The sequence below is a fragment of the Indicator indicator genome, chromosome 9, assembly GCF_027791375.1.
Source record: "Indicator indicator isolate 239-I01 chromosome 9, UM_Iind_1.1, whole genome shotgun sequence".
In the NCBI taxonomy this organism is placed as follows: Eukaryota; Metazoa; Chordata; class Aves; order Piciformes; family Indicatoridae; genus Indicator; species Indicator indicator.
The window spans coordinates 4,835,539-4,861,483 of NC_072018.1; the positions used below are offsets into that span (position 1 = coordinate 4,835,539).

Here is a 25,945-nt window from a genome sequence, read left to right on the forward strand (position 1 = left end):
TCTCTGCTGCTTCAACCATTTCCCTCACTGCAGACACTGGCCTGAACGCTGCTGTCACTGCACCCAGCCTGGCCAAGTTATCAGCCGAATAAATAACAGATTTTCATTTGCAGCCAGCATTTTGTCAGGAATTGTCAAGGAGTGTGGGAAAAGAATGAGAAAACTAGCTCTTGAGGATTGTCTCAGAGGTTTAAAATAACACTATTGTATTTCACCTATTTAAAGTCCTGAGGAATATAGGAGCCTAATCTAAAGCTCACTGAAGTCACTAGGTGTGTTCTCTTCGCCTCACTCCTCTGTGGACCACAAGGCAAGTAACTTGGCTTTATTTTATCTTTCCTGGCTGGGGTAGAACCAGAGGACAACAGATACAGCATCAAATTAGGTGCTTGGAAGACATGAGCACTCAGATTTGTCCCAGTCCACTTCATACATAACATTGCTGGGAACGTTGTGTTGGTTTTTCGGTAAGTGTAATTCTTCTGTCTCATGTATAGCATGACTCAGATTTTGTAATTCAGGTGAGACATCTAAAATTTCATTGCCAAAGACACTGATCATTGCTATTTCTGAAAATCTGTATCTGTGACCAATCAAAATAAATGAAAGCAGGCATCTCCTGGAAGCTTGAGTTGTCCACCATGACCACAATATGGGCATCATACACTACACATCATACACAGTCTGTACAGAGGACAAAGATACCACTGGCATTTGACTGCAGAAAGTAGACATGGTGCACAAGCATTATCACCCTTATCACAACACACAGAAATGGACAGAAATCATGCCAGTTGATACATGGCCTGTCAGCCTGACCTTGGTGCCAGGAAAGGTTATGGAGCATGGCATCCTGACTGCCATCACACCTCACATAACAAGACCACAGGTGATCAGGTCCAGCATGGGTTTAGAATCATAGAATGGTTTGGTTTGGTTTGGAAGGGGCCTCTAAAGAGCAGAATGGAGGCTCCCTGACTCCTAGCTCTACGGACAGCCCCATCTAAGAGACAGAAAGAAAGGGACCCCATACATGACAGAGCACAACATGGTTACAAATTTTATCAATGTTATTATGTCCATTTATTATTTGTTAATACTTCCCTGGTGTGGCTAAGAGCCTAGGCAACTGCATATCATTAAGGATTGTGGCACAGCTTCTTTTCCAAGCTGCATAGTAAAACATGAGCCCAATTGAAATTGTTTTGCATACAGGTCACAAAATCACATGGTGTGGCCTTGTGACAAAGGGAAGAGATGGACAAGAGGCCACACAGGCGATCACGCTTGTTAAGAACAGCATAAAACATGGACCAAGTGGTGCACTATTTCGCATCAGTATTGCATCATTAAGGGACTAGCCCTATCTTCTGAACTGGACCTGAACACTCATGATGGCTTATGGTTATTCCCATCATGGTTAGAAACGAGAAATTAATTCCTTGACAGATGAGTCCCCTTCAGGCACACTGGTTTGTCACTGTGTATAATTCTCCACTGACATCATTGTATTAGTCACTTTAGTAACTCAGTATTTTGTACCTTAGCTCATCTCAGAATGAAAATCTAATCTGAAGCACCTAGTGTGAAAACAGGAATTTCTAACTGTTTGTCTGGTCTGGTTTACAAACATACATTCAGCTGCTAAAAGAAACCCAAATGGTCAACACCACAGGACTGCACATCACCTGTGGAGTCCCAAATGAGCTGTGTTTAAAATGTTGTTTTGTGTACCACTGCATAGCAATTTAATGAAACAGTAGAAGCCACCTCAGCAATGAAAAGAATCTTCTAAGGAGGGTTTGGTCAGACAGCAAATACAAATGAAAACTGAGATATCCTGTTTTTCCTCTGGCTAAGTGGAAGGTGATCCCCTGATATTCAGAGAGCTGTAATCAGTCAAGACAGATGGTGGACTTCAAAACAGAAGTGGAAAAAAAAAGAAGCTATCAACCAAAGTGATTTTGCAATCACTTTAAATATAACCAATCCACATTAAGGTGAAACATTTCACAGACATGTTTGGTACACTTGCTTCCCAGTGAATTTCCTCTGTAGTACTTTATCTTCAGTTAAAATTTTACTTAAGGACTTGATTTGGTGGCAAAAAGAATACAGCAACTTCTAAGGTATCTTAATAAGAAGTAGCACTTTTGAGGCTGAATAAGAGAATGTGTGTTTTTGAAGTATAATTATATGTCTAGATGTTCATTTTTAGTAGATTATGAGAGGAGCAGAAATTTACTGAAGTCTATTACTGCCCTGTGGGATGCAAAGAAGAAATGCAGCTACAATTTTTCAAATGATAACAGGATTGCTTGCTAGAAACTGAAGAACATTTTAAAATTAATCAGAAGTTGAATGTAGTTAATATTAATACATACTTTAACGAGAGGGACAATCAGACCTGCATAGTATCAGAAGGCCCTGAGGAAAGACATCACTGTGTAATGGTAACACACAGCTGTGGCTGTACATGTGGCCCCAGCCCCAGGGCAGATTAAGCCTAACTTGGGGGAAAGCAGGACAAGTACCAAGCACTGCTGACCTTTGTGGGTGCATACACCACATCCCTCTCTAGAAAGTGAGCAGCAAAGCTGCAAAATTCATAGTGTATATATAAAGGAGATTCAGGAACGGGAAGCCCAATACAGCTCTCACATTTAAGGGACTAAGCTGTAAAATGAGTTTTATTTTCTGATCCTAAGATTGTGCACTTGTCATTGGACAAAAGCTTTTATGGGAGAAGTGTCTCCCTCTCGGTGAGCATCCTACCGAATCGCTGTGACCTGCTGAACCAATGAGTTGTCAAGATAAAATGCAACTCATTTCACCTCATTTTTACTGTGGGTGCCTGTCACTAGACTGACATCTCTCATGGACAGCGCAGGGCAGGAACCTGCTGCTGAGCATCAGACTCCTGACACTGCTGAGCAACATTGCAGACATTTGATGTTGACCCTGAAAGCCAAGGGGTTGATGATGTGATGACCTCATCAGCCAATGGAACCAACTCTACCAACTATCTTAAAGGTGATTTGTGTTCATTTTGATCCTCCTGGCTAGGCTTATCCATCAAACTGCTCTCCTTCCCACCAAGGGAACAGAAAAAGGTCATCCCAGATGAGCAATTCCAACAGACCAGCTCCTCACACACACACCGAGTCTCAGCTAAGGTGACTGTGTGAGACCAACAACCTGTTAATCTCTCAGGAAGAACCTGTTCATTCATTCTGGAAGAAGCTTATGAGAAAAGCTGGAGCAAGACAACTCCCCGTTCTGCCCTCTCATCCCTCTATGAAGGGAAACGAGGACCTTGACCTCGGGAGGCACAGAAGTGGCTTTTGCTGCATGGATTGATTATCCTTCTCATAGAGAAGGGAAAAGATCAGGCATTTGTGCTGCTGTTATTAGATGTATTAGTTGCCTTTCATACAATATTGATCACCTGCAGACCACGGAAGGAACGAGTGGGGCAGCTTTTGGGCAGGCTGAGAAATCCTATAAGGAAGGAAAGGGCAACCAGTTTTGCTTCTCCTAGTATCAAAAAAATCTATTGCACACACCCCTTGCTGTTCAGTAAATACAGGGGGACACTAGAGATGGTAGCTAAGGGAACTAAGGAACATTTTAGATTTTTGTATTGTTAAGACTTGTAAAAAACTGTTTGCTTTTGCTCGGTGGCAACCTGTAGGATGAGAACAGGTGAGCTGTGGCATTTGTGCTGACTGGTGGCTGCTATGCTGTGACAAGTACCACCATTTTGTTTATGTAATTGCTTTAGGATGTGTTACCAAACTACTGAAGTTTTCTTTAGTGCCAAACATATTTGTCTCACCTGAGACTTTACGATCAGTCACTGAGTGCACCTGACTGAGGGGAAAGGCAAAATTATTACTGTCAGATTTTACTCTCCCAAGCTCTAGACAAGGAGGGGGAAAAAAAAAAAAAAGAAGAAGAAAATTGCACTGCATGTTTACACATGTCAAACCTGAAATACTGCAAGGAACCTGGGACTAAGGAATATTTCTCCATGTATCCAGTCTATCCATTTCCCCAGACAATAACCTGTGCTACAATGAAGAACTACTGAATATAACTGTTGACAGGGAAATCTGCTATGCAGTTCACACTTGCTTTCCTCTATCAATGGTCTGGAGGCAGAGAACAATATATCTAATAGCATAATAACAGACACCGTTAATACTTCAGAGGTTTGGTATAAAATTGCTTTCATTAGCATGTCAAGTGTTTATTTTAGCTTACTGCAAAACAAGCGCCTTGCATACAGACACTCACTTGACTTTCCTTGATTGCAGAGAGGGTAATAATGAAGGAGCCTACTTTCCCTGATCTTCTGTGGAGGTTTCTACATGCACTGAAAAGATATTGCTCCATTAGCTCTACCCAATGAATCTGCTTGGTGTGCTGGAGAAAAGTGTGGCAGCAGAAATATTACTGAACTCAGAGGAATAGTTTTTACAGACTGGCACAAGAGCATGCATGAGGCTCTTAAACTAGCAAGTTGTACTCCCGTCTTCAGTCTAAAAGAACACTGACAGCTAGCTAAGTAGATTAGAAAGTATTTGGTTCTTCCTGTACCTCAGCGTATAGTTGATAAATAGTTTATATCTGGTCATGTTGCCAAGGGGAAAAGAATTTCTAATGTTAAATGTAAGCATCTTTTGACTTCCTTTTATCGCTAAAGGTATGGGTTGGGTTTTTTCTTTGTTTGCTGGGGGGTTTTGTGGGTTTTTGTGGTTTTGTTTTGTTTTGTTGCTTTTTGTGGTTGGTTTTGTTTGTTTGCTGGTTTCTAAACTGGGGATAGTTCACATGTTTTAGGTATCCCAAAGCTAAAACATACTGAATACAAGGCACTTCAATTTTATCATGAGGGAAATTCAACAGATCTGACCTCAGGCAGGGTTTGGCTTTACTGTGTTTTATTTGATACTGTTGACACGCATTAGCTACTCAGAAGTTCTTTTAAAAAGAAAAGGGCAGCTTTTAGGAAGTGGAGACAAACTTCTACCTAAATAAAATCACTCAGACATGTAGTTCTGGTTCATGTCACATATTCACAGCTTTATCATAATCTTCAAGGTTCCACATGAAAGGTTAGTTTAATTAGTCAAAACCAACAGCTAATAATCAAAACAGTAGAAACTAAATCCCATTCTCAGACATATGTGTGCAAATCCCATTTTCTCAAATGGTAGTGGCTTGCAGGTGTGTTGCATTAGATTCCAGCCACTCAGCAGCTTTAGAGGAATTCAGTGTCTGGAGCCTAACTGCTTGATTCCTCCTCCTCAGAACAGAGGCTCAGGTAATGCCACAGAAATCAGTGCCAGGTTTCTTCCCCAGCCCCCCTCAAGCAAACACTTTAATTACCCCTCTCCCCCCCCATCACAACAACAACTCTCACATCTAAATTTAGACTTTCAGTCCTAAACTTTACATGCCTGATTCCTGCCTGGGGAGATGCAGGCTCTGTCACTGGCTAGACTAAATTCTGCAGCAGTGATTATGTGTTACCTCAATTCTGCATCAGCAAAATCTACTGTATGGCACCAAATCCAAGGAATTTTACAGCTCGAGGCAATGTATTACCAGGCTATTTACTTCAGCCTTCTAATGCATTTGTGCTCCACAAAGTGAACTGTAGGTCACCAGGACACACTGAGAGGCACAGTAAACTAGGAAACTGTATTTACCAAGCCACGGAAATAGGTAGTGGAACATCAATTATTTTTTCCAATGGAAGGAAACCTTACAGTTTTGCAACACTTCCCCTCCTTTTTAAAATGTTTTTTTATTTTAAAGACATTGATACAATGAAAGCTTTTACTTACACTCCACATAAAAGTACACCACAAAACCTATTATTATGTTGCCAATTTAGGAATATGGATAATGACACCATGATCCCACGTGCTGTTTAGCCTGCATACAAACTGGCATGTGGTTTGTCATCACTGAATTCTCTAATCCAAACATAAAATTGGTATTTTAATTTCATCTGGGTTTAGTGCAGCATGAAAGAAAGGACGACCGGTCGGGATGAGATTTCTTGGGTTCCCCGACACCTTCCAGGCGATGACAGCTATTGCTTTAAGTACTTGCCATTAACAACCAGTCAAAATGTTAGTGACAGGACATTACTAGCAGTTACTTAAAGTGATAGATGTTAACATTTTTCTGCTCTTTATGACTCACACTATACCCCAGTCCAAACATTTTAGGAGCCGAATGCACAGCACTAGGTCAAAATGATGAAGATCAGAGAGCCACTGGTTGAGGCACAGAACGAGATGTGCCATTTGAGGAACATTAGGTTCCACAACAAGGAACTGTCATGGCTTAAAGATTGAGGTTCATCCTTTTAACTGCTTCATGTAAGAGGAATTCTCCAGCATTGGGGCATTTTGCCCTTTCACATACAAGAGAACCACATGAAACTGCACTCTGAAATTAAGTCCTTGATGTCAGTATGTTTTAGCAACTCTTCTGATGACTTACAGATTAAGAACAGATACTCTGATACAATTTTAGAACAACATAGACCACATTTGCTTCCATACACTTAGACAAGCTGCCCTACAAAGACCCAAGTCCACAGGAACAACACTATAGGCATTCTTGTAAGAACTTGCCACTTCTGACATACAGAGTATGTCTGTAATACAGCATAGACACCATCACTGGGGCAGAAATGGATACAGCTAAAATTTCTTGGAGAAAAGGAAAGTAAGAATTTTATTGCTCCATGTTTTGAAGCAGACAGCCTATTTACCTGACCAACTTAACCAGCCCTGCACCATACACACTGTATTTTGTGTTATTGATTACATAAAGTCCAAATGGTTTAGACAGAAAACAACAAAAGTTTCTCATTATATAACAGCAGTAATCAGTAGACCTTCACGTAAGAACTGCATCTGTAATTCTGGACCTACCTTGAGATGAAATACAGTTCAGACAAATTACAATCTCATGGTCCAGGCCAAAAGGAATTTTCCAAACGTGTGCAAATGACACTCGTAAATCAAAGTTTTCCAGTGCTTTCCCAAGAATTCAGAGTAAAACTTTCCCCCAAAACTCCAAAACTGATTAATAGCTCTGAAAAGCTGTCAGACAACCTACCTTCAGCATCATCTTGCAGATCCTCGGGCTGCTCTGCTTTGCTCTTTGTGGGAGATGGAGGCTGCTGTTTCGGTTCCAACCCTTCTTTAAACATAAAAGAAACATTCAATATTTAAAATGACATACATTATTTTGATTTTATTTTAGAGCATCAATTATGACCACAACTGGGAGTACATTTTATCTCAGCACTCCAGGACCAGATACCTATCTTTCCATTATTAAAATTAATTACTGCATCATCTGTTATAAAAGTCATAATAGGAATCTTTCAGCTTGGACTGGACTTCTCCTAACTTTCACATGACAGCAGTGACGAAAGCTCATACTTAAATAATGTACTTCTTCACCAGCTCTTAATCTCTTCAGAAGTAAAAAATTTAATAATGCTTTAATTTGTGGTTTTAACATTATATATTAGACTGCATTACGGAGAAATACTTTGAATGAAATGATTTTTCCTTCTCATGAACATTGACTGAAATGAATAATGAAATGAGAAGTAGGGAAGCAAGTTTGATAGAGAAGTGAAGTTAAGGAAATGAAAGCTTTATGAGATAAAAATGTTCTGGTTGAAAAAAATCCACTCCAACCTTTTAGCCAGAAAGCAAAAGCAAGCTGGAGTAAAAAGAAAACCTGCTGAGTGAAAACAGTACTTGAGGGCAATTAATTCTACTCCACTCTGGTGAGACCCCACTGAAAGCGTTGGGGCTGTTCAGTCTGGAGAAGAGAAGGCTCCGAGGTGACCTTCTTGTGGCTTTTCAATATCTGAAGGGGGCCTACAAGAAAGCTGGGGAGGGACTTTTTAGGATCTCAGGTAGTGACAGGACTAGGGGGAATGGAATAAAGCTGGAAGTGGGGAGATTCAGACTGGACGTAAGGAAGAAGTTCTTCCCCACGAGAGTGGTGAGAGCCTGGAATGGGTTGTCCAGGGAGGTGGTTGAGGCCCCATCCCTGGAGGTGTTTAAGGCCAGGCTGGATGAGGCTCTGGCCAGCCTGATGTAGTGTGAGGTGTCCCTGCCCATGGCAGGGGGTTTGGAACTGGATGATCCTTGTGGTCCCTTCCAACCCTGACTGATCCTATGATTTTATTCTATGGCTCTATACATTAAAAAGTTTGAGATACCACTGACATTCACGTGTTTAATATCAGTTGGTCAAACTTTACAAATTATGAACTTTTTCTACACCATTTTCAAAATATCCTGTCATCTTCACAGAAGGGATTAAATTACAATGTGCTCGCTTTAATAGACCTCAAGGCAGAAACTGGCAGCATAAAAACCTGTCAGTACAAAAGGGAGGCCAAGCTGGAAATAGGAGTGTTTCTTATGTTAAAAAAAAATAACCTGGAAGAGCCATAGATAGGGAATTTGGCAGGAATTTACATGAAGCAACAGCTCAAAACCTCAAAAAAAAATCCAAAATGGATATCTGTGAGAAATTGAATTCCATCTCACTTGCTGAACTTTAAGGAATGAGAATTGTGTCGGTGTGAGCTGAAATTCCCCCCACACCAACAATAACCAGGCCAGCTCAGTCTGGAAGCAAATGAAAGCTGTATTTACAAGCAGATCTACAATCTATGATGAAATGCAATGAATATGTACAAATATACAAAATTCACAACATCTACAATAAATACAATCAACAGAAAAGCACAACCAAGCTCCCTTTGCTTCCCCCCAAAGGGGATCTTTCCCAAGGGGCCTTTCTCCCAGGGGTGGCCTCCCCCCAGACCCCCCTAGCAGAAAGCAGTTAGTTAGGTAGAAGCAAAGAGGCTGTTAACTTAGCTCACCAAGGTCAGTGTGTTATCTTCAGCCAGAAGAGAAGCAGCAGCAGCAGCCAGACACCCCAGCAAGCTGCCCCAACTGCAGACTGCCCCACTTTGTTTTGAGTAGTAGTTCTTAAACATTTCTATCTATCCAATGGAAGTGTTTAGAACAATCAGTATTTTGCTTTCTTACACCCAATAGTGACTTATTTACACTCCTTCACTTTCTCTGCTTGAACTTTGAGAAGAAAAATTAAAGAGACAGTTTCAAACCATCACAAGAATTATCCAAAAAAGTCAAATGGAATTGCTCTTCTAGAACACAATTTTTGATTCTTCATAGAATTCCATATAGTTCAGAGCATGAAGGGCCCTTAGCAATTAGTAAATTAAGTTAGTTACTGCAAAGCAGAACATGTTTTCAGGTTTGGCTTGGGATCAGAAGGTAGACCAAAAAGCTGCCAAATAAAAAGATGAGTTCGTCAACCCTTTAAAGGGGTTACTCAGGAGCAATGGTGATAGAGCTCAACAAGAAGTTCAATACAAAAGAGAGGTCCTGAAAATAACCAGGCTTTTAAAGATTGATTCCTGCCAACACTCTCCTATTCTTGAAAAAAATAACTTGATTATTGACTTATGACTTCTTTGGTTCTAATGCCACTCTGAACTACCTGCTACGGTCCCTTTTTTGGCTGACAACAATTCACATCAGGAGACCAAATCAATAGGAGTGTTTCAATCAACATTCACCCCTTTAGTGATGAATTTTATCATCTAACCAATCTGTGAGGCTTCCTCCAGTCAAATGTCAATCAAGTTTAAGTGCAAATGTCCAGCCAGGTCTTTCAGGAGTAGTTGAATACATTAGATAATACGTTCAACATCTTAATTGACAGCACAAAGAGAGAGAGGGAGGAGGTTTATATTCAGAGAAGTCAGAGCTGTTACTATCTCAAAAGAAATGATCTTTTTGCACTCTATAAAGAACCTTAAAATGCTCACAAAAGGATGTAGAGGCACTATCCCAGGAGAACAAGATTTCAATCACAATTTTGCTGCTTTTTAGCAGATTTCTCTCATTCCAGAGACAGAAAAGGAACTGTGCAGGCTTCAAAATAACGTCTTTTTATTATGGTCAAAATAGAACTCTTAACCCTTTCTGTTCTCCAACAGGTTGTATGTCTTTCAGAAGAGTTAGCTAAATATTATAGAAAATTTCCCTGGAAATGTCTGTTTATAAATAGTAGACCAGTGTCCAAACCATTCATATTAAAAGATTTTCTAATCACGATCATTTGTGCAAAAAGGTTTATGAGCTCTAACACTGGGGGAAATGATTCTTCTTTATAAGCTAATTCTAGGGGTCAACAAGCCACTTAACTCTCACAGTCTGTCTCCAAGTAAGCTGTTCCCCAAATCCCTCACAACTCCCAAATCTCCCTGGTTACAAGCGACTGCTATTTTCATCTCAGGGGAAAAAAAAAAAAAAAAAAAAAAAAAACCCACACCAAAAACCAGGAAAGAAAAAAGAAAGGAAAGAGTAGGTCTTCCTCCAAATAAAAGTATCCAAGACTGTACACAGTAGAACATACAAAGAAATACTGTATTTTCTGCAGCACTGATTGTAGTAGGGTTTCCCTTGTTCATGTGAATGTCCTGACATTCTAGCTGGCTGTGACTTCTGTACTAATGAATAGATGGTTAATTAGGAGGCTCAGGATAGAAACAGGATAATCAGCAGGGTGTTTATTATGAACAACTCTGAGATAGGAAATGAGAAACAGTAGTGTGGCAACATTCACCCAGGTGAGGTCAAAAGATTTAGGCACCTGGTAGAGAGTGAAGCTGAGCAGGTTGGGGGACAATATAGATTCAGAACTTGAAACTCTGGTCTGTGTTTCTCTTTCTCTCTCCTTCCCCCCTCCTTTTCTTAATGGTAAGACATTACCTGATGTCAGTGCATAATAATGTGACACTATTGTACAGAAAGCTGGACGGCGCTTCTCATGAAAGCACTTGCTTCTATAATTTCCATATGCAATCACTGCAACTGCACATACAATTATGGCAGTATTAGAGCTTATTTTGCACGCTTCTCTGCATGGATATGTGAATGTGTGGGTATAAAACAAAGCCCTTCAGATGTTAAAGTTTAGAATAATCTTCCCTTAATGAAGCTGAAAACATTAAGCATCAGGACTGTGCACTGTTGTATCACTGAAGTTAAAGGCAGAGAAAACTATTAGGTTATCTGGTCCTTCTCTTTGCCTGTGGAGGAATTAATTCATAAAGGAAAGGTGAGATGTGGGAGTGCAGGGCTCCGTGCCCACTAGTACTGTTTCTGCACTTTTGACTCAAACCATTCTAACTGCAACTGGATGACATCTGATGACATGAATGTGCTTTGAATTAAGTGGTGCCATGAAGTCATCAGTTGCTAGAAGAGTAGAACTTCCACAATAACAAACTGATAAGTTGAAATCTCGTGGATCAAATGACATTAGAAGAGTAATCTTGAGTGTGTATATTTAATAAGATCAGGATATTTTTGGTTTTAAATGTTTTTCTGATTCCAATATATGCAGTGATGTTATGTGAGTAACTAGCTCAAATGATCATTCATGCTTGTTTTTTAATGTAGATATTCATGGAAGCTATCTGGAAGATGCAATTAAGATAGTTCCTTGTTTATTTTGAAGATAAATCACTTCAGGGTGGCAGAAACACATGACAGATTACTTTCATAATGTGTCCATCACTCAATAAAACACACATTTGGTCATCTGTTACTCCTTATGCCTGGCTAATTCCCTAGCTGTTCCCAAGGCCTAATCTTGCGTGTGCTGAAGTCAGTGGACATATTTCCACTGACTTCAGCTGACACCAGACCAGGATCAGGTTTTTTTCCTCTAATTCTTGCCACTAGGTTTAAATGAGGACCAATTCTGTAACCTCTGCCTCATCCCACTACATTCTTTTCAAAGGGAAATTGTTACAGATACGATGGGTCTACATCTCATTCGTGTCCCTGTACTTCTCATGTTTTCCCTTGGTTCAATATTAGCCTTTAGAAACACCTAGGCAATAGGAAGTTGGTGAAAATTAGAATATTTGAATCTCTGCCAAAGGTCCTACAACTGAGTAGTTTGCAACATGTGCTCTCCAGGCATCCAACATTTCTTTTCTCCATTTTTTTTTTTTTTTACTTCCTTAAGCACAAGACTTGGAGAAGAAACACCAAAGCAGATTGAAGACAGACAGCTCAAAAAACCAAGGTCATCAATATTGGTGCCAACTGCTGACTCCATCTGCTGGAGTCATGACCCATGAAGTCAAGTGGAATGAAGAATGATTATTCAATTAATAGCTTGAAGCAGTGACTAGAAGTTGCTACTCTATTTTCCCCTTAGAACAGTAAAAAGCAGATACCCTTCACACTGATAAAAATCCGAGCAGAAAAACGAAAACTCCCTTAAATACAGGTGTGGCAGTTTCAGGCTGATGCCTAGAAAATTTTCCACAGATTGAGTAGGAAGTGGTAGAATGTACATAAATTACCATTGGATGTAAAGGGAAAATAATGATAAGGTCTGAATAATCCCACTGGTCTGATAACTAACATAAAGTTAGTTGCATAAACTCTGTCTTTTTGGCTGCTTTGCTCTAGCAGACACTAGCTGGTTGCTTCTGCTGGCTTGCTGACCTTGGCTGCGTTTCTTTGTTGGGGCTAAGTACTAACAAGCTACTCTCTGCTCTTCTCTCTCCTTTTTCCCTTGTACAAGGCGGGGAGAAGGGAGCAGAGAGGGGGAAGCTACTGGTAGCCCCCTGGTTTTGTGTTCTTTGTTGTTTATAAATTGTAAATAGATGTAAATACTGTATCTTTTGTACATATTCATTGCATGTCATATTTCTGGATTTTAGTGTGCTTTGCAAATACAGCTTCATTTGCTTTCCAACTGAGCTGGTCTGGCAATTTTATTCTGGGGGGTAATTTCAACCCACCACAACAGGATTTATGCATAGATTTACAGTTCCTGCAGACACACTCTACAATCTTTAAACAGGCCATACACAAATAAGTCAAAATGGCATAACATCTCTGTATTTGCCCCACTACTGAAGCAGATATGCTGAAGATACTTCTCTTTAGCCGTGTAGATATTGACTGCTGACACTCAAAGCACTGATTCCCAAAAATATCTCCAAGTACATGCTGCTGAAGCTCGCAGCATCCTACAGGCAAACCTGCAAGGGAAGCTATGATCTCAGCTCTCTCATATGCACAGAGACAGACACGTAGGGAAACATCTTCCTCATATGACTTAATTCAGTGATAATTTCCCAGAGCAGCTATGTAGCTTCACCTAAATTAATGAAGCTGTGAAGGATACAAGGCAAGAAAGAAGAGACCAGCTATTAAGTGAAAATGTACCTCCTTTTCATTCTAAGTCAAAATCTTAAAAAAAAATTTCAAAGTAATTTGCATAATCTCCATAAAAGCAATAAGATGAAAAATGCAAAATAATTGGGCTTATAAAATTATACATGCTATGCTAACTGTAAAAAATTAAATTGGACATGTGAGATGAATACCACAAATTCAGCTGTAGGATAATATTTGGCAAATGTTTGTTGCATAATGATGGGGTTTATTTTTCTGCTTTTATGTGTGCACGCACAACTGTATCAATCACACTAATTGTATTAAAATTTCTAAAAGTTCCTATCCAGTAATCTTGACACCAGAAAGTAATTATAATTGTATATAATAAAGTCAACAGGCCAGAACAGCTATAAAAGAACATGCTAATCCATCAGTCTAACACATATCTATCTGTGCAGATCCATGTTTTCACATCTATGCCTACACAACTGGTTGCATAAATCATCATAATCCATTTGTCTTTAGGACAATCTTGACAATTTAAGCAGTTAACACACTGCTTCCAAACCTTTTACCTCCATTTTCTGGCTGGCATATCTCTGCCTATTGCTGTGTGGCTCTCCTTTCTGACCCTGTATCTTTTCATGAAAGGAACTGAAAGTTCCTGCATGGTCATTGGGATAAGATGGGATCAGAGTCACAGAGACCTGGGGGACAGTGCACAGGCCTGGTGCACCATCATGGATGGGTACTAGCTGGTTAGGAAGGAGAGGCAGAGAAGAAGAGTAGGGGGAGATACACTGCATATGAAAGAAGGTCCTTCACTGCACAGAAGTCTCTTTTGGAGCAGGAAATATCCACTGAGTACCTCTCAATGAAGGTCAGCTGGAAAGCAGGTCTGCAGAGAAGGACCTGGAACTACTGGTAGACAGCAAGTTGCCCATGAGCCAGCAATGTGCCTTCATGGCCAAGAAGGCCAATGGTATTCTGCCATGCACTATGAAGAGTGTGGCCAGATCAAGGGAGGTTCTCCTCCTCTGTCCTGGTGAGGTTGCACCTGGAGTATTGTGTCCAGTTCTGGACTCCCCAGAACTAGAGAAACAAGGGACTACTGAAGAGAGTCCAAGGGAAGGCCATGAAGATGATCAGGGGACTGGAGCAGCTCTCTTAAGAGAAGAGGCTGAAAGACCTAGGGCTCTTTAACCTGGAGAAGTCTGAGAGGGGATGTTACAAGATCTAAGATGGGGCTGGGCTCTTCTCAGTAGTGACCTGTGACAGGACAAGGAGCAATGGGTACAAACATTGCAATCAAACCACTAATCAGAACTGTAAATGACTGGAGAATTGCTGCATTCACACCTTTTTATAGACAAGGGAGTATAGAATTTTTGTTATTTCCCATTCATGTTTGAACTAGTTAAAACACAATAAAACACAATTGAGTATCACTCACAGGATCATAAAAGATGATGACATTAGAAAATGTAGTCTCAGCCATTCTTACTGTGTACTATCTATTATCATGGAAAGGTTTGTCTGTGTTATGCTAAAACCCAGCAATGGCTGTCATAGCATTGGCAATAAATGATTTGCACTGCTTATCACAAGCAAGATAATTAGTTTCAAGAATTCTTTCAGTTTGGTTGGTGCTTTCAAGAAGTGACATATTTTAGCATAAAATAGTGTTTACTCACCTGTCTCTTCAACCAGCTCAGTCCCTCCTTCACTATCATAATCTATCAAAAAAAAAAAAAAAGACAATTAATAAAAATGCCAGGGAACATTGAACATTAATTATTCTGTGTTTAAAATGGCTCATACTTTAGTTTGCTTAACATTTTGCAGTGATATATGAAGGTGGATGAGAAAGAAATGTTTTGATATTAGGCTGATATTAATACATACAGGAAATGAAAGGAATACAAATTTGTAGAATTTACAGAATTCAGTAAATTATGACTCATATAAACTGAAATTGCATTCTATTTTCTAGCAGAGTTTTTGGGTTACTTGTCAAGTTTCAGTTTGCCTTGTTTCCCTTGGAACAGCTGTCTACGTTAAGGGGATAACTAGTTATCCAAAAATCATACCACATAAAGAAGTCATGATAAATTTCATAGAACATAGAACTGTTTGGGTTGGAAAAGTCCTCTAATATCATGGAGTCCAACTGATTCTGCCAAATAGAACTTTGGTTTAACAACAAACTTGGGCAAGGCAAACATAGGTCACTTGTAATTTTTAAGATGATATATGAAGAAAGAAGATTCCTTTATACAGAAGGTGCATTTCAGTAACAAAGGAATTTCTTACTACAAGCTGTTTGGATGGGGGGAGAGGAATAAAAATTATTAGCCCCAGTTAACATTCAGGTAATTCAGTGTTTCAGAGCCTAAATCATCCAATGGAAAGCTCACTGACCCCAGAAGTTTATGTCGACCTAGTTCCTAACTCATAGACTACATTTATGCCCATTTGCATGTATCTGAGCATGTGCAAATTCTGTTACAAGCCCACAAGTCTGAGGCTTAACATCTTCGAAACTTGTGTATATGCATATTATGACCAACATTTGAACCCAAAGGAGTTTTGTGATATTGTGATCAGTGGTAATGGAAAGTAACAGCAGCATTTAGATCCTAAGTCACAGGCTCAGATCTTTACACTGCAAAATCCACAGAGATCCAAATGCTGTCACACATGCTATCTGGATTAAGCTTTGCTTTCATGAAGATTTGGGGCCTGGAACATTATTTAAGTAGCAGGAGAACAGAAACATTGGTTAATAACAGAGTCACCCACGGAGAATTCTGTTTGCTCTAAGTATTAAGATACTGAGCGTGAGAATTTTCATGGATGCTTGTGAATCTCCAGTAGATGGATCTGTATCCATCCTTCATCCCCCTCCTTCTCATTCAGACACGATCCAGAGGGCAGGAATTTCTGAAGCCAGTAAAAGACAGCAGGTTACATTTCTCTTCTCTTGGGCTTTAGACCAGCATAAAGGATTGGGACTGACACTGCACATTTTACTTCCTTTCTCCTTATTCTGCAGTTATTTTGGAGATCAAAAAAGTACATGGGCCCCTATGGTACGAATATAGATACATGTACAGAAACTTTAAGGAGCTTTGACAAGTAATTTTTCAGTCAGGAAAATGAAAAAATCTCTTTGAGGCCAAAAGGAATTCCTCCACTGACTTCAGCAGAGCCAGAATTTTCAACTGGAGTCCTGCTATTTTTCAACAAAGCACTCAGAAAACAGTTGGCTAATTCAGAGATTAACAATTATTCAGTTTCCAATAACATATTCTTTTCATGGAAGTGTTTATAATGAAAGCAGCATGGTAAAATTTCAAATTAATCTAAGGCTTGACACTAAATCAGCAGAATATAATATCTTAGCACACATATATCACCTAGGCTTCTATGGAAGTTCTTAATTATTATTCTGAAAGTGACTTGGAACATGAAATTCCCAAAGCAACAGAATAGCTTCTAAGCTGGTGATAATGGACACAGACAAGACATCAGATGTTATTAAAAGGTAGTGAGGTCATTTTGCAATTATGAAGAGGCTTTTGTGAACTGATTGTGAATTAAAGGCTGTGTTTTTCCCTGGGAAAAAGAACCTAGGTCTCACTGAAAGGCAGTGAAGTCCTTCTGAAAATGGGATTTGGGCTCCCAGTCACTTGCTGACACAATCTCTAGGTCATTGTGGTGCCTTTGAAAATTCTGTCTCAATCTTGATCCGAATCCGGGTTTCACCTTGGTATGCAGCATTCCCCACTCACTTCATGTGGCTATAATTCTTACTTGCACACTACTAATGCATCTGGTGGAAGTGCTTTCCTGTCAAATACAACATGGTCTCTTTCACTGACCTTGGTGTGGCTGGCTGAAGCAACAAACACCACATTTAGCTGACAGATTATTTGAGATAAGAAGCAGTGTTTTAGTAATCTATATCCCAAATTCATTCATTTTCAACAATAACATCAAAATAATAATTATATTACAGGCAGTTTTGTATTTTTTACTGAAGCTCAACATGGCTAACATACAGGAAAATCAGTATCAGGAGTGCTGTATATTAGATTTGTAATATCTGGGGTTTGGTTTTGTTTGGGTTTGGTTCTTCTTGGTTTTGCTTTTATGTTCCTTTTACATTATTTTTACTTCATCTAGAGGAAGTCTTCTAGAGGTTTGCTTTGTTTTGAAGTATTTACCACAGATGGTAATCTCAAAGCAAAATTGAATAAAACCACAGAAGAACCCAAGAGTGAATCTTTGATGTCAGTAAACATTTCCCAATATTTCTTGCCCAAACTCCCCCATTTGAAAGACCAGAGGTGAGGTCCTCTGTAACTCTTACCATTATTCAAGAGCTATTGCAAAATAATTGACTATGAAAACACACTGTAATTTCTGTGTGTATGTATCTACTCTTGGTTATTCTTCTGAGTGGAGAATGGCTTCCCCATTAAAGCCCTGGATTTTGGGAAGCTCTGCCAAGATGACCTTGCTGGAATGGCAAACCTTGCAGCCTGAAGAGGAAAACTGACAGTGACTCACTGCAAGGATCAGCCCTCCCACAAGAAAACTCATGTCAGTATTTAGAAGGCTTAGGAGAAACAGGAGCCATCTAATCCAAAATGTTTCATATGGCTGAAAGTCCAAAATCTGGGAGCTGACAAATTAAGGTATCAGATTGGTGATGTATGAGACAACAGTTTCCAGTCGAGCATAAAATAATTAACAGTTGAAAGTTAACCTGTGACTGAAATTCACCTGCTAACCCTCATGCTATCTGGGGTAACTACATCTCTAAAGAATACAGAGCTTGCGTTTGGGAGCAAGCTGCTCGGAGCATACACGTTTGTGTAAGTCACAGGCTCCCTGACTGAGTCACGAACCAAGTGATGCCTTGTACTCTTTCATTCCCCTTCCCCTTGTTACCTGCCAAGCTTTATGAAACAGAGTAATTGCACCATACCTGTTCTTACTGACACTGCAGAAGAGGATGCCTTTGCCTGTCATATACCTTTTTTCTTTGCCTTGCTGATCAGGTTCTTTCTCTGTCTCACTAGTTGTTGCACACAAGCAAACAGAAGCCAGATGGCTAGAACCATCAATCTGGGGTAAGATTTATGTAGGGAACAGAAAGGTGAAAGGCTCTAAATACCGCTGCTAATCCCCAAAGCCATTAAACCACCTCTTCCTTGTTGCTCACACTTCTATTTGCATTCTTCATGTTAGCAGGCAGAGAGTCAGCTCTGTACAAACACCTTTTATTTTTAACTGCACATGCACTGAAGTGTTCTCGCAGGAGAGCCAGCTCCATGTCGCAGGAGGCTGCTGCTTCATCTGCATTCAGGGCCTGCATAAAGGGCTGTGCAAGCTCCCCATGCATGCTGCCAGCTCCTCCCTGCTTCCTTTCACTTCTCCTCAGCTGCCTTGCCTCATCCTTCAGGATTTGTTCCTTTCCTCAGCACTTTCTGCTGTTTGCTGATTTCCAGATGTTTCCTTATTCCTCTCCAACCCATGTGCCTCAGTCTGCTCCTCCTAGCAAGCGCAGCTCCTTGTAGCAATTATAATTAGGGGTGGGGCTGGGAGGGCACTGGGGGTCAAGACCCAAGTCCCTTTTGCAGCCTCTGGGCTGGGAAACAGCAATGACATTGGTACAGCTGTACAGGAGCTTGCAGTGACAACTTGGTGATCATATTGTTGATTCTTCAAAAAAGCACAAAAACCCCCATAAAAATTATAAAACTTTCCAGCCACTGACAGCTGCAGCCATCCCAATGAGCTTATTTGCTGTACAGAAATAGGGGTCCAGCTGGCAAAGTTCCTGCTGTCAAGCATTTGCCCACAATCTGCCTGTGCAGTTGCCACTGGAATAACAGAGGATGCGTGGCATAACAGTCTCACAACACTGAGGAAAACAGATCCCATTTTGGGGCAGTTCCTACTTGCTCAAACAAAAACTTTTTTTGCATTTGGTCTTGGAGTTGGCAGCAGTATGGTGCCCGCCTGATGCAAACTGTCTAAACTATTGCTAACATTAGGTTTTCAGCAGCTGAAAACACTTACCTTTCCACACCTTTGTCCCAATGCTTTACTCACCTCTCTAGATGATCATCTTAATATCCTTAGAGATCACTTATTTTTATTGCTTAAAACTACTGTTGCTACTCTAGAGGAGCTTCATAAGAGCGTACAGGCTCTATGTCCACCTCAACCTGAAAGAGTTGATGTTTTTGTAGCATAGCAAACCATATGAGAACACCCTAGGGTCTGATGAGGCTTGTAGTAGCTTAGCAGCTCACAAGCTCTTTTTGGTTGTTTTGATCCCTACACCTCAGCTCTCCACTGGGAGAAAACAAGGACTGACCAATAGCACATAAAAAAAAGGAATGTTTTCTGATACTCCCTGTACATCTTGGCCTCACTGCAGCACCGGTGCAGCTTTCCTTCCCGTGTGTTGCTTAGTTACACCAGTCCCACAACATCGGAGTCTCACTGAATGTAAAATGTGTTTGTAGCTTTTGAAGCCATATCAAATAGAAATCCTCGGTACCAACCTCCTAAGAAGTTAGGAACTGTGGGGTTTTGTCACCACATAGATGGCTTCTTTTATGTACTGTATCACTTGATCTGCTGTAAAATACACATACCCCTACCAGCCTGAGCTGCAGAGAAATGCTATGCGGGAGCTCATGTTCCTGCTGTGAGTGAACTGGACAACATTGTTCCAGCGCAGGAAGTGGTGCTCACATCCAGCATTTCTATTTACCAGATGCTTCTACCTTCCACAAAAGGAATGAGGGACTGCTTGGGAAAATTATACAGTGGGTTTTTAAAAAGAAGCTATCGCAAAACTTCCTTATTTCCTCCCTGCCCTAAAATACTGAAAACAACGGAGTTTTGTTTACTCAAGTGCTGAAGTGGATTTCTCACCCACACGCATGCTAATGTAGCAGTCCCACACAAAATGGTACGTTTTGCATGCCATGACACAGTTCTAAATACACATTTCTAACAACATCTCATCGGTAACCTAAGGCAGAGGCAATCAAATGAGACAAACACAAATTTAACTGCACCCATTGCAATTAGAAGCACTCGAGCACATGAAGTGACTCGGTGTCAGTGAGCAGAGAGGACACAGGATATTTTTGAGAGTGACAAAGTGCGTTTGGAATGCTTCACATGGGATGTCACAATATGCAATACAGCAGGAAGAAAAGATATCTGATCAAAGGTATATTCACATAAGGTATTATACAGAAAGAAAACTTCTGCTTGCTCACCTTGTGGTGCCAGGCATCTATGTGTGAAGAACCAAGTGCAGAACACATTTGCCTCCCTTTACCAATCTCTCCCTGAGCCTGAGGTTACATATAGATCATGGTGATTAATAGCCACTGTTGGGCCAGTCCTTTGTTGGTTGAGCTAATCCTCTTTTTAACTATGTTTAAGACCTACAGGTTCTGCAGCACCTCAAAGCAAGCATTCTTATACCTTTATTATGTGTTGGGTGAAAACCTGCTTCCTTTTGCTTGTTTTCATCCCAATTCACCACTTCCTGGGACACCTTATACTCCTTGTGTTACAAGACATGGTAAATACTTCCTCCATATTCACCTTTCCAATTATTGCACTCTTCATCTTCCCTGTGCTCTCCTACAGTGTTAACACATGCAGCAGTTTGATCTGCATCTGCATGATGCCTGTGCCTTCAAGGGCATCCTCACTGCCTGCCACTTTGCTGTTTCAACAAGGTCCTCATCTAGATGCCTCCCAGGAGCTGGAAAGCTCAGAAATTTGGAGTAGACAAATGCACAGAAACAGACATTTCCTCTGACTTCTGGATTGACAGCAGGCTTCACTCTTACTCTCACAAAAGATGCTCATGGACAAAAGAAGAGGAGGCTCCACTCAGGAAAGAAAAAACTTTTAACACCACCACGTTAATGGGTTACAGTCCTATTGTCTGTCCATACCATGCTCCAAGCAGTGCCACTGCTGCTATCAAGAAGAAGGTAAACAATTTTCCAGACCATATAGCACACAATACCACGAGCTTCTGCCTTCATACAAGCAGAGGATTTAAGTCCAGATTCTGAGGTGACCCACACTTGCAACACACAGAGAAAGTCTAAAGCAAGGCCCTGTCAGCAGTCAGCCAGGGAACAACTCTGAAGGGATCGTACCAGGAAGTTTTATTTTGACTCCTACTGAAGCAGGAAACTGCCCATTCAGTTTTATTAGGTCCTGGAAACCCACTGCCATGTTAGAAAGTGCTAGGAATGCCTTCTTGTTCTGCATATCTCTCAAGATGTTGAAAATAGTATCTGAGCCATCAATTACACACTATGCCTCCCAAGCACCACTCCTGAGCTGCATTTTGTTCATCCTCCCGCACCACACTGAGACACTTTCAAAAAGGGCTAAGACAATGACTGGTAGGAGTGGCACAGTCATTGCCTTGGTGAATGAAGACAAAAAGCCACAGAACAATTTTGTTTCACGGTTTTATGAACACCTTCAGCTTGAGGTTTTATGAGGTAAGTTGTTTCAGACACATTTGGAAATGGACCAGATATTTTGAGCATTATGGCTATACTAAACTTTGGGATTGAGAGCAATTTTTACAGCACCCTATTTACACTGGAGTGTACTTTATCAGGGTCCGTAGGTGCTGTGAGGGACAGAACTAGAGCAAAGACAGCATCTTATTCTGATGCACAGGCTGCTCCACCTCCCCCATGTGGTGCTTCCTTCGAAGCTTCTGCTACTGATGGACAAGGAAACATCATGGGAAACAGTGGGGCTGTGCTTCTCCCCAGCTGTTTTGAATTAAGTCCTTCAGCAAGGAGCCTTGTAGAAGCCATCTGAGGATCACATCCTCTAATATGATGACAGATCAAAGGGGTGTGAGAAGCATTTCCCATCCATGTGAAATTGCCAGTGTGCCACAAGCTTCTCCAAAAAGCACTGTTGTCTTCCACTCACCAAAAAAATCCTCCTTCCTCTCTGCCTGAATGCAAGAGTCCCCCCTCAGACTGGAAATCTTAGGGGAATGCTGAATGCTGGCATGGAGTCCTGAGCAGGCCAGATGGCTGTGAATGCATAAACACTGAGTGGCACCCTGGTACGCTCTCAATGGCTTGATACATAGACCTGGAAAGGGATGCATGGTCATGCACCATCTAATTGCACATTCACCATTTGAAAAGCCAAGCACGATCTCCAAGTGACAAGCCAAAAAGTTTCCAAAGCTAGAGAAACTGAGAGTGCCCTGAGCATCCCAATACAATAGCCAGGATGGCAGCTCCATCAGAACTGCAGGGTCAGCCACGTGAGACTCATTTTACTCCTTCTAGCAAACAGGCCTGAGCTACAGGTGATCCTGCCCAAAAGCAGAGCACAGGCCAAAGACTGTGACACCTTGTCTCTGCTGCTGCTGTGGTTGATCGCTTTGGTTCTGTCCCAGCCCCAGGTGTGTTCATGCACCTAGAGGAAGTGTCTGGACACAAATTTAGGCTTCACATCATCAGCAAGGACACAGTCCCTCCACAGTTACTTGAAAGCTTTGTGAAGTAAAGCAGGGAAGAAAGGGAGATCTGAGTGCCTCTAGTTTAACCGTTGAAAAATCAGACAGTTATCAGCTGTGAACATGACAACCTGAAAAATCTACGTGAGGATGGGTAAAGTTGCTGCAACCAAAACTTCAGGATGGTCCTCACTGATCAGGAGGAAAAGGATAAAAGGATTTCAAAATCCTTGATCCCCAAGATCATACATCCTAATGCACATTTCTGGTGGCTCCAAGCCCTGGTAGCCATTGCATGCCTGCCTGGACCAGTCAGAAAAAACAGAGCCTCATGACTTACGAAGCAAATTGCTATCCAGGTGAAATCTCAGATAAAGGATATCAGATACTTCCAGTAAACTGCTTGGCACTTATCCATACAGTAAAATAAACCTCATGAAAAATATTTTGTGGAATACATTTTGGTGGTGAATTAAGGAAACGAATCATCTCATGAACACTGCAAATGCAAATAGAGAGGCTAAATTTACCAAACAAATTATCCGTTTGATACAGGATTACCTACTAAGGGCTAAGTTATGATTCCTTTGCTCATGCTGAAGATGGCTTCAGCCCCAGTGAAGTCTGCCATACTAAGTGGAGAGGGCAATGCTTCTCAATACCAGTACAGAAATTACAACCTCTGTTTAAGAGTTTGCTCACGTATTCTTGCAGGGATCTGCCTTTTTAATACAAAGCCCTTCATTCAGCCATTTAGACAGTTTCCAATTTGATTCCAAGCCTGGAAGATCTCTTAACAATGAATTTCCTCTGCAATTGTAATATATTTGCACATTTATGCACAGCAAGAAAGTAACAGAAGGATTAATATAAGACAGGAGGTCTTAACTCTCTGTGCTTTGGGTAGTGGGGACACACAGAGTTTTCACAAACCAGGGTAAAAGCAGAAAATGCACTAAATGGCATAACCTGGAATAGAGGGGAGATTTTTTTTTTTCAGGATGAAGCAATTGCATTCTCTTTTTCCTAACATCAACTGATATGATTTGGGGGGGGGGGGAGGGAGGGGGGGGGGGGAAGAAAAAAACAGAATAAACTCTTGGGCTCAGCATCCTTTCATTAGCTCTGAAAGGACACAGAGCCTAAAAGCTTGCATCTTCCATCTATCAACTGGTCTAATAAAAGTGCAAACCTGTCCTCTCTCTCTAACAATTTTAGCAATGCTTTCGTGATGTAATTTTGTTACTCTGTTTAAAGTAGTAAGAATGCAATATAACCTTGAATGCTGCAGCTTCACAGTACGTACCCTTTATAACATTATTTTTGTCTAAAGAACAATTTCTGAAAAAAAATATTCCCGTCTCCAATCCCCTGATAACAGGTGGTAGATTTAGAAACACTTTAAACATTACAATTTAAGATAAATCTTTCACAATACACACCAGCCACCATGGAAAATAAGCATTTGCTGAAGGTCCTTATAAGATTATATATCTGACATATGAAGTAGCTAGGTAGGCACAGTATAGAAGAGGGAAAGAAAAGAAAATCAGAAGGTGTCTCTGCCTCCAGGTGGAAACTGCTTACCAATGCTCTTGATTTTATTGCTATGAATAGCATTCTAGAAGTATGCACCACCATAAGGTAACTCTAGCTTTTCAAGGGGGACTTTTCCTGGCATTTCCTGGGCAGTGTAATTAATAGATGTATTTAGTGACAGAAGTAATTCCTAGCATCTAGGATAATGTAGAATCCTGTTAGAAGAAAGAATGAATTCCAAGAGAAAAAATGGTATGAGCATCAGCTCCTTTCCCGGTAAGCTCACTCATAATGCTAGTAGCAATGAATCCAGCAAGGTAAGACCTAGGCAGCTGTGCCAGAACTGCAGGCAAGGATATTGTATTTGCCTGAAAGACATGTAGCAAGACATTCTTTCAGTTTAAGTAGGGAGAATTTCCCAACACAGCTGAAGGGAGAATGGCTAGACTATCCCATCCCATTGGGAGACAGGATTCAACTGGTAAAATGAAAAAACACTTCAATGTTTGTTGCACCTATTATGTTAATCATTGATCCACCTTAGGAATACAAGGTTGCTCATTCCACTGAAACAGTCTTCCGTCCTCACCCTTCTACAGGGCACACAAAAACTTCCCAGCAAAGCCCTGGAGATTCAACAGGAAATTCTGCATGGAACAGCACCCTTTACTTTCTATAAAAACAGTGCTCTTTCTGCACAACCACTAGGATGAGATGCAGAGTCTGAGTTAAAGACTAAGTGGCACTCCCCCCTTGGAGCACACTGGCTCTGGCACAGGTTCTGTACAGGCTTCTGATTACTGAGATTAAATCAGAAATGCTGAGGCTGTGACAACTGGGCTGTTACTGAACAGCTTTGCTATGCTCCAAAGATACGAAATTACTTAGAAATCTGCCTCTTCACCCTATATATTTAAAGTTTGTACATGACAAGGCTCTTGGCAGTTGTCCTAATATCAAGACTATTACTCAACTAATTTCTTTGGCATCCCACCTGCAAAATAGGTCTAATGATATCTTCGACTAATGGAACAATTTCCCTATATCTATATTCCACTTACTCTAATGCACTGAGGTGTAACTCCAGCTTCATTTCATTATCACTTGACTAGCTCAAGCACTTGGATGTCTTTTTGGATTTATTAATGTACCGGCTTTAAAGTAATAACTATTTATGTATATAACTCCATGAATACATTCTTCTTTCTAAGCATTTTTGTCCACATCTATTAAAGCAGATATATTTAATAATGTTTCTGAATGTGAGGCACTTTTAAACATGTCTTGATGTTTTTCCTCTAAGCTTAAAGCAGTGTATCGTAGTGTTACTATCTCCTGTTAGTGTCCTATCAATTTAAATTTAGGGCAAGTCTATCCTTAAAGACTTTAATTTCACTGCATTAATAGATTCACTTACAAAAACAACCCCAAAAATTCCATTTTTGGCAATTCCTTCCACAGTCTAAATATCAGGAATTTACTACCAAAGGTAGAGAAAGTTAACTCCTTGACACAGAGCCATGATGACTAAGTCCTCTGTGCAAGA

General features: G+C 40.6%; 1 protein-coding gene across 1 annotated transcript in view; it reads right to left on the reverse strand.

Moving 5' to 3' along the window:
* The window catches only part of MACROD2 (mono-ADP ribosylhydrolase 2), a 939,837-nt gene that overhangs the window by 61,636 nt on the left and 852,256 nt on the right, over nucleotides 1-25,945 (reverse strand). Inside the window, exons 10-11 of the mRNA XM_054383563.1 lie at nucleotides 14,996-15,037; nucleotides 7,144-7,224 (exon numbers count right to left, since the gene is read on the reverse strand). Coding sequence (XP_054239538.1) covers nucleotides 7,144-7,224; nucleotides 14,996-15,037 — 123 coding nt within the window. The remainder of the gene's footprint in view (nucleotides 1-7,143; nucleotides 7,225-14,995; nucleotides 15,038-25,945) is intronic.